The following is a 9589-nucleotide window of genomic DNA, read 5'->3' as shown; positions in this document are numbered from 1 at the left end:
TTTAAAAAATTGAGATGAAAGATATTATAAAAACAAAATTTTGTCTCGATGTTCCGTTAGTAAGCTTATACAAAAAAAATCTTAAACAAATTTTACATGGATAAATCATATTCATTGAATACATCAATAGTTGTAAAATCACTAGATGGGAATAAAGACTGAGAATAATTTTTGGTCATGAAGTATCATATTTAATGTATCCTGCAAACAACGTAGGGCATTAATGTATCTTGCAAACAACGCACGACCTGATATAACATTCATAGTGAACTTGTTAGCAAAATTTAATTCTTCTCAAACACAGAGACATTGTAATGGAATTAAATATATATTTAGATGTCTCAGAGGAACTATTCGTATGGAATTATTTTATCCAAGTGGAAGTTGAATTATTCTTTCTTTTTTCTACTCTTCTCTTTTGTTCTTTTATAATTATATTAGTTTATAATATTTATGAAATTATTAAAAATAATTTATATTTATTTCAAATTATATTTTTATTAATAAAATAATATATCACAATATTTTATTTTTATTTCTTTATGGCTTAATAATATATCATTTGGTACCAGAGTTTGACACTTTTTTTGTAACTCCCCCATACCTGACCCGATCGTCGGGTCAAGATATTGAAATGCTACATTTGTTGTTGAAGCAACGATAATTAAATTCATTTCATTTCATCAACTCATTCAAGTTATTGAGGTCATTAAACATTTCTAATATAATTCAAACACATGCCTAAATTTTATACGAGCTTCTAATAGCTCTTTTAATAGTCAAAGATTGACTAGGTACTAAATTATAAAATTTAAGACTGACATCGCAATGTCGAGGGTTCCACATTGCAACGTCACATACTGACTTATGTCGTCGGGACATGGTAATCTTGATGTTGTGACGTGCACTCTATTTTTAAAATTTTCCATTTCTTCAGATTTCATCACCTATAACCCTATTCAAATATCAAATCTCTACCAATTCAATCAACATACCATTCATATAAGTTCAATTCCAATCTCAAGAACACATAATTCATTATAAACTCATTCAAATAAGGCTAAGTTTATAATGTTAGCAAAGAGTTTCAAGTTCTACAATTAAGTCCAACAAAAAGCTTATATTCACAAATTAACTTTACCTATGTACATGTCATAGTTGATGTCGATCCTCTACTTTAGCACTTCAAGTCTAATCTTTACCTACGTATTGGAAAGTAATGTGTTCTTGTGACAACTTAGTAAGTATTACAAGAATTAAACTTTCTATTTAAGATTTAGCTAACATTAGAATATGTATAATTTCATAAAACTAATACTAATAAATAAGAATCATTTCGCAAGACGTGAATCACATACCGGATCCATTGACAATATTCTCTTACCATATTTCATTGATATAGCCCATTGTAGACTAAACATAACATATAGGATATACGAAACAATCACAGTATTGCACCAAAGTGCCACTTTTCATCGCATTGAAGTGCCACATTTCATTTACGCGCATAGAATTCCTAATGGTATGCCATTCATATCTTATTAGTTCTCATTTCGTCTATATGGGCTTTTATACAATTATTCCTTTATATACACTCCACCAAATGAAAATCACTTAAACTTACACTTTTGACAATTTAGTTCTTATTATCATGAAATTCACTATACTTTGTAATTCAACCACACTTTCATTTTTCACACTTTCATTTATTCTTTACACTTCATTCACAATCCAATTTATCAAATTTTCAGTTCTCATAACAAATTTGTACATTATACAATTTAGTATTTTTTTTGCTATTATTTCAATATGTTAAATCAATTTTTCATATAATCAAAATTCAACTATATTCATCACTATTTATTAAGATTTACGCACATAATATTACCATATTTTAATTAAGTTAACTAATTTAACATAACCTATATCTAAATTAAAATTAAATCAAAGTAAAATTCTTGAAGTAATTACAATCGAAGTTTGGATGAAATCTTTTTTTCTTTCTTTACTCCTTGACTATTGCCTTTCCTTTTTCTCCAGTCAATCCTTCACTTTTCTTCTCTTTTTCTTTATTTCCATATTAAAACATATAACATTTACTTGTTAGAATCATAATCAAATAACATATCTATGCTATTTAAATGAAACTAATATGAATTTCATAAAGAAACTTACCATTCTTACCTTAATCACTTGTAATCAAATCCTAATTTTTATTTTCGCTCTCCTCCAAGACAACTATTGATGCTCTTTTCATGAAATCAAGGTGGCTAACAAGCTTTTCTAATGATTTTACTAAGGATTCATGAAAGAAATTGGAGGAATTAAGCTTCAAAATGGTGGAGAGAACTTATTTGTAATAAAAGCAAAAGTTGATATGGTGTAATATTTAAGGTGGCATGAAGATAGAGATGACATGGATGATTTTTCATCATCTTTCTATAATATTCTATAAAAATATATACTTAATTTATTAATTAAAATAACAAATAATTAAATATTCCAACAAATTAGATTTTTCACAATTTAGCCCTTAATCATTAAGCTTTTCATAATTATCTAATTTAATTAACTATTAATTAGTCCTTCAACTTTCCCTATAATGCCATTCATGAATCATACTTTATTTTTCATCATCTTTCTGTAATATTCTATAAAAATATATACTTAATTTATTAATTAAAATAAATAATAAATAAATATTCCAACCAAATAGATTTTTCACAATTGAGTCCTTAATCATTAAGCTTTTCATAATTATCTAATTTAAGTAACTATTAATTAGTCCTTCAACTTTCCCTATAATGCTATTCACGAATCATAAATTATTTTGATAAAATTTCACTTCTAGCCCTTCCTCATTTTTCCTTCAATTCAATGCAATTACTTCAAATTTTTAAATTTCTTATTTTTTCCCCAATACTTTTTATTCTCTTACAATTTAGTCAATACCCTAGATTTATTTCTCTTGTTTCAAGAGTATTTTTAATTTCCTTTTGGCTCTAACTACTTTCTACATTAACACTCAAAAATTCCTATTTTATCTATTTTTAAAATTCTCATGTATACCTAACCCAACTTTGTATTTTTTCTAATTCAATAGTAAATTAGGGTTATTACATTTTTGTAATGTAGTATTGTATTGACAAAAGTTATAACAATGGTAATCTTTTAGTGTTTAATTCGGGTTTTTGCACTAATTTGATGAAATTTAATTGCTAATATTATTAGTTATGAATTTTCATGATTTTGTTAATAGAACATATTTACTGTTAATTGCAAAATTGTTTAATTTTGCATCTTATTTGTCAAATACAGTCTGACGAATGTGATTTAATTCGAGCTTTAGGGTCAATTTAATGAAAGTTAATTGCTAATATTATTAACTGATAATAATTTTTTTATCAAATCAACTCTAAAACTTGAATTAAGCATTAAAAATGTAACATTGTTAGTTTCAGATACTAAAATGTATAATTTTTGTCAAATACAAATATCATATTAGAACATAAAAGAACACAAGTACCACATTAAAAAAATGTCAAACTTCGATACCAAATTATATATTAAACCTTTTATTATTTATGTAATTACTTATTATTTATTTAAATAGTAATTTACATAAATTTAAGTATTGAAGCTATGTCTTTTACGCAAGACTGATTTATTTAGTTGAGTTTATTTTTACTTTATTCTTTCATTTAATTTTTAAATTCTTGTTATTTAAATTTCTTTTTTTAGTGAATTATAAGAATATGGCAAAAGCTTGAAACAATAGGTGCGACTAGAGTGACTTGAACCCAAGCCACACTTGAGATGGTGAACATCCTGATCATCAGGCCATCACATGGGGTTCTAAATTTTCTTTATCTTAGGATCCTTTGCTCTCACATCTCTTTAAGTGTGATATAATGGTTGAATATCAATTTTTACTTTATCTAAAACCTATTTACTTATTTTATTTGATTGAATGGAATAAGTCATCCATTTAGGCATAATTCGATGAGTCCACACATATGTTTAGTTCATTGTAATATGTTATTATATGTTGGGCTGTTTAGCCCTCTATTTTCAAAAAACACTGAATGCTCATCCATTGCTCCCACCTTTGAGTTGCAATTCAACCTATTAGGAATAAAAAATATATAACTTGCCATTATTGTCCTTTATTCAATATATTCTTCAATCTTTTCTGGCTTGAGAATAATTTCTTCAATCTTTTTCAACAAACAAATCCCTAATTCTCTCTCTCATTCCATTTGAGTCTCATCAATGTAACACCAACAAATCCCTTTCTGAAAAAAGTTGGGTTTCTCTTGCAAAGCTGCAATTTTTCTTCTTCGTCTCTTTCTTTAATGTTTCTCGTAAGTCTCATTCTCTCTTAGACTCTTCACTACACCAAAACAGGCTTTTAGTTGGCGCTTTTTAGGCCTTTTAGCGGCGCTAAAGGTATTTGCGGCGCTTTGAGAAACGCCACAAAAAACGCCGCTAATGACAGCGTCACTAACTTTAGCGGCATTTTTAAAAATAAACGCCGCTAAAGACCAAGACCTTTAGCGGTGCTTTTCCCACAAACGCCGCCAAAGACCATAACCTTTAGCGGCGCTTTTTCCAAAAACGCCGCTAAAGACCATGACCATTAGCGGCGCTTTTCCCAAAAACGCCGCTATAGACCATGACCATTAGTGGCACTTTTCCAACAAACGCCGCTATTGACCATGACCTTTAGTGGCACTTTTTCCTCAAACGCCGCCATAGACTATGACCTTTAGCGGCGCTTTTCTCACAAACGCCGCTAAAAACATAATCTTTAAAAAAATTATTTTAATCAAATAATATTTATTTTTATGATAAATATTATATTATATTTTATTTTTAAAATTTGAACTTTAAATATACTTTTTAAGGATAAATAAAAAATATCACTTAAATTAATTTTTCTATGAAAATTTTAACTTTAAAACTAAATATTAAAATTAATGAATTTAGTTTTAGAATTTAAAATAATAAATTAATAACACAATTAAAATCTAAAAGTTAGAACTCAAGTTGTCGTAAATATTAAAGTAAAAATAAAAATTTAGAATCAAAACTAAAATAAACAATGGAAAGATAGTAACGAAAAATTAAACACCACACATAAAATTTATCAAACTAGTTAAGAAATACATGGTGCAGCCATGCAGTATAAAACAAGAACAGTTTGTTACAAAATTATAAAACATGATAAAAAAAAAGAACAGGTAGCAGACAAGCTATTTGTTACTTTTTGTTTTGCTTCCAAGGCTTCCTCAGCTGCCTTCATCTTGGCAACAGAATCATTTTCATCATCCCTGCTTAAGAAAACAAAGAACCTATTGTTAAACAATTTAGAACTTGAAAAAGAAAAGAACCATCTTCATCATCCATGCTCACACAATAGACAAGGTATTTTTACAATACGATCTAATTGGTATCTTGGAAAATGAAAAAGGGCATTGAAATACAAGAGTCATCGTCAATAATTTTCTCTGACAAAAGCCACATACCCAAGTATTCATTTCTAAATAAACTAATAATATTTGTTCTAATGTTGATACATACAGGATTATCAACAATGAGTACAAATGTTTAGCAAAGCCTAAGTGTCAGTAACTAGGTGCACACATGTGATCAAAGTATATCCATATTAAAAAGTTTTAATTGAGCTGCATCATTAGTATATTTTACATTCATTGTATGCAGATGTGAATGTTTTGTAGTACAATATAGTGATATATTGCTTTTTTTATATCAACATGATATATTGTTTATTATATTTAAATGCTTAACGCACCGTTATCCTTCCTGGTTTTGTTATAACAGGGAAAAATCCACTCCTTTAATTCACAAACCAGATATCAAAGCTTATGTCAACATATAAAAAGAAAAATGATATACAGGTTTTAAAATGTCTGCTCCCTAAACATAAAACAAATTATCACACTAAGCTAGCTCCAATGCCATTAAATGCAATTACCTTCCACCATACAGTAAAAAGCTAAGTGTCGCAAATAGTGACACACCTGCACATATACAGTGAGGATCAAATATCCATTCATTATTGAAATCGTTAATTCCTTCATAATTTGCCACTCCCCCTATTGCTGTTTTCTACTCTCTTTTTTTGCAGGGTGCACGATGACCCGTTTTTGAAATCGTTAATTCCTTCATAATTTGTCAATCATTCAGCGTATAGGATGATACTGGGTAATACCTCGTTTTGGTGGCAACTTCCTCAAAATGAAAAGGACTAAGGATGAAGGTAATATTTCCACCAACTGCCCATCAAAAGAAAACAAACCAACCAACAAAATTCATTTAAAATGTTCACTTTCCATATCTATAAGCAAGGCATGAAGTTCATGTCCCACGCTTAGGACTTATAATAATAGATATATTCAGTCTTAGATTGTTGAGAGAAAACCAAGTTTGACATCCTACTTAGATTGTTTTATTTGGTTATTTTGTGAAGTCGAAACTACTCGGTAGATAGTATATACCAACTTAGCCTATGTGATTAGTGTCTATATTAAAGTCGCAGATAAATAGCATTTGATTGACATGATATATATATAGGAGAAGAATTGACACTCAAGGATAACATCAGATTGTAATATTAAGTAAAAATAATAAAAGCCATATGTATTAAACTAAAGATTATATTCAGAAAAAAAAAAGCATACAATTCAAAAATAAAACAAGAATCATATTTAGAATCCACCATGATAAATCTATTTTCTATGATAATAGGCAAAGAAGCATATGTTCTTTAATTTAATTAGTAAAAATTAAAAAACTTAATACATGGCAGCAGATGTAACTCACAATTATCAGTGAAACTATTATTAAACCTTAAGTTCAAGGACTAGGTTGCAATGAGGATAAAAGTTGGGTGATGGTGGTCTATTTGACCCAGTATACAACATCTGGTCATAACAATAAATGATGTTAAACCCGTTTTATATTTGACGGCAAAAATAGTCATCACTGCACTTAAAAGCTTCTTTGATGTAAAAATATGATGGTAAAGACTTATAAATTGCTTGTCAAACTTGCAGTTTCTTGAAATATGAATTTCTAGTTAAGTAAAAGACGCATGCAACAATCATTTAATTTTTATATGGCAATAAGATGAGTTAAGAAACTTCCACACTGTATTTGAACATGAGTATCTAACTTAATAGCAATAAGCAACATAAAACAACCATTCATCAAACTTACCAGGTAATATATTAAGTTTAGAATTGGATGGTTCAAAACATCAAGGTCAGCACCTTTGTCAAATGCATTAAAGCACATCTACACAAAAAAATAACAATAGAGCTCAAATTACATAAGTTTGGACAAATGATCAATGATTGATCAATTAGATAAATGATCTAAACCAACTAGCAGCTAAAGGGTTCAAGTTGAATACTTCCATTTTTTAACAAAAATGCTATAAACATTATATGCAACTAAAGTTTCGCAAAGATCAAATAAAACAAGCTTATAGCTTTCTCAAGAGAAATACAAAGGGTTAGTAAAGCCAGAAAAGAAAACATTATATGCAACAATCAAATTGTTGGACTCAAAACCACAACTGCATTAACGTAAATATATACTTCTTGCAACTTCTTACGCCGTCCTTTGGACTCTACAGGGAAACGCTGCAACATTAAGAAAAGGCTGCAATGATTAGATATGTTATTATATAGCTTTCCCATGCTCACACAATAGACAAGGTATTTTTACAACACGATCTAACTGGTATCTTAGAAAATGAACAAGGGCAAATGCAATTAGGAGATGATACAAGCAAAATTGAACTACAAGGGCAAATTTGTTAGATGGGACATTGCAGTTTTGTATGTCAATACTCAATATTGGAGTAACACATATGTCCAGGGTCGAAAAGAGTTGAAAACGACCTTAGCTTGGGCTATTTTTTTGGAAAAAAATCCTCTGCATGCCCCTTCACCGTACATCTCTTTGTGCCCACCAATGATCTTTTGAACACGTGTCTAAGTTAACCTTTGAAGTGAAAAGTTTTGATGCGTGAACTTGTGAGAAGAAGAATGAAAAATGATAAACAGGTTGAAGGAAAAAAATGGTTTTTTCATCTGAGTATATTGGGTAATCTGGAACTTGCAAACGCTTCCTCCATGCTATTATAACTGCATGTTTCTACTGCTTATCGAGTTGCTTATAGGGTTTTTTAGAACCCACTCCAAATTCGGAGCACAACCCATGCCCATATAAAGTGAATCTCAAGAACAGATGGGTCTGGTCGGGTTTATAAAGTGAATCTCAAAATAGGACAAACCATGCATGGCTGTTAAACGCGTGACGAAAGTGGTTTTTAGATCTAATTCAACATGGCAATATCATTAAAAATGTTGATGTTTTGCAGTGGCGATGAGTTTAGGTTTCTAGTTTATGAATACATGGAAAACAATAGCTTACAATGGTAATTGCCGCCACTTAGGGGTTGGCTTATTTGCACCACGATTGTCAACTATCTATCATGTACAGGGATGTGAAGAGTAACAATATATGCTGTGATCTAAACATTGAAAATCTATTATGTGAAGAGTAACATTGAACTAAACATTGAAAATCTATTAAGAACACAAAAAAGACTTACCTGCAAAGAAAATTTTAGATAGAATGACTAAAACTGGGATATAACCCGCAAAAGGCAGCCTTCTTGTTGGCCATCATTGTCGCTTTCTACATCCCAAAGCCCCTGGAATACACAGCAACTTCAAGCACATATTAGAAACATTTCGACTGAGCTAAAAGTGTGTTAAAAAAAAACAGATTATCCACAAAACAAGGAATATTTTAGAACAACGAAAACAAAACTAAAAGTTAAAAAGGATAAGCTCTTAAAAGTTAAATAAAAGTTGCACATTACCCCCATCCAAGCCGATTAAATTATGCTTAAGCTCTGATTAACGAATGTATTCAAAAGTAATGCACAAAAAATAAGGGGCGAGAGCCTAATATACAAGTATTGTAGGAATAAACATTAAGAAAATAGCACATTGAAAAAAAAAAACGTAAACATCTTGAGAAAGAGAACAGGAAGAACAGGAACACAAGAAAGAGAGAGAGAAAGGAAAAAAACTAACAATATGATCCATATGGCCATGAGAAATAAAAAGGAAATCTTGAGAAAGGGAACGTTGTGGCCATGAGTTGAAGCTTTTGGGTTTTTTTATAAAAACGCCCCTTTTGCTTATCTTTTGCGGCACTTTTTATAAAAATGCCGCAAAAAAATTATTTTATTTGGAATAAAACGACACTGTTTTGTTATGTTAAAATGACGCTATTTTTTAAAGTAAAATTAATTTTGTGGTGTTTTTTTATAAAAACGCCGCTATTGCTTACATTTTACGGCGTTTTTCATAAAAATGCCGCAAAAAAATTATTTCATTTGGAATAAAACGACACTGTTTTGCTATGCTAAAATGGCGCTATTTTTTTGAAGTAAAATTATTTTTTGTGGCGTTTTTCATAAAAACGCCGCAAAAAATTATTTCATTTCGAATAAAACGACACTGTTTTGCTATGCTAAAAATCT

The 9589-nt window shown here is 29.5% G+C and overlaps 1 protein-coding gene across 4 annotated transcripts; it reads right to left on the bottom strand.

Annotated features, from left to right (window-relative positions):
- Positions 1-5116: 5116 nt before the first annotated feature.
- On the bottom strand, positions 5117-9236 carry LOC107887199 (tobamovirus multiplication protein 3). 4 transcript variants are annotated; one of them, XM_041109707.1, is made up of 7 exons: positions 9138-9236; positions 8648-8749; positions 7932-8034; positions 7243-7320; positions 6236-6299; positions 5999-6044; positions 5117-5333 (listed from the first exon to the last, which is right to left on the bottom strand). In XM_041109707.1, the coding sequence occupies exons 3-7, from the start codon at positions 7986-7988 to the stop codon at positions 5207-5209; spliced, it is 372 nt and encodes a 123-aa protein (XP_040965641.1). In that variant the 5' UTR covers positions 7989-8034; positions 8648-8749; positions 9138-9236; the 3' UTR covers positions 5117-5206. The 4 variants fall into 4 exon arrangements, 3 of the variants coding, with proteins under 3 accessions (XP_040965641.1, XP_040965642.1, XP_016666859.2); XM_041109708.1 differs by lacking the exon at positions 9138-9236 and adding an exon at positions 8921-9110; XR_005923273.1 differs by lacking the exons at positions 5999-6044; positions 7932-8034; positions 9138-9236 and adding an exon at positions 8921-9086 and having other exon boundaries at positions 6045-6299.
- Positions 9237-9589: the final 353 nt, after the last annotated feature.

This window comes from Gossypium hirsutum, chromosome D13 (genome assembly GCF_007990345.1).
Source record: "Gossypium hirsutum isolate 1008001.06 chromosome D13, Gossypium_hirsutum_v2.1, whole genome shotgun sequence".
NCBI lineage: Eukaryota > Viridiplantae > Streptophyta > Magnoliopsida > Malvales > Malvaceae > Gossypium > Gossypium hirsutum.
The sequence above is the reverse complement of the archived record's forward strand: the minus strand, read 5'-3'. Positions and strand labels throughout refer to the sequence as shown.

Bases quoted from the DNA above. Each gene is read 5' to 3' on its own strand.
- LOC107887199 (XM_016811370.2), bottom strand. From the start codon at position 7,727: ATGGGAAAGCTATATAATAACATATCTAATCATTGCAGCCTTTTCTTA. The intron at 7,321-7,625 runs GTATATATTTAC...TTTTTTGTGTAG, and splicing joins GGCGTAAGAAGTTGCAAGAA to ATGTGCTTTAATGCATTTGA. The intron at 6,045-6,235 runs GTATTACCCAGT...GTATATGTGCAG, and splicing joins GAAGTTGCCACCAAAACGAG to GTGTGTCACTATTTGCGACA.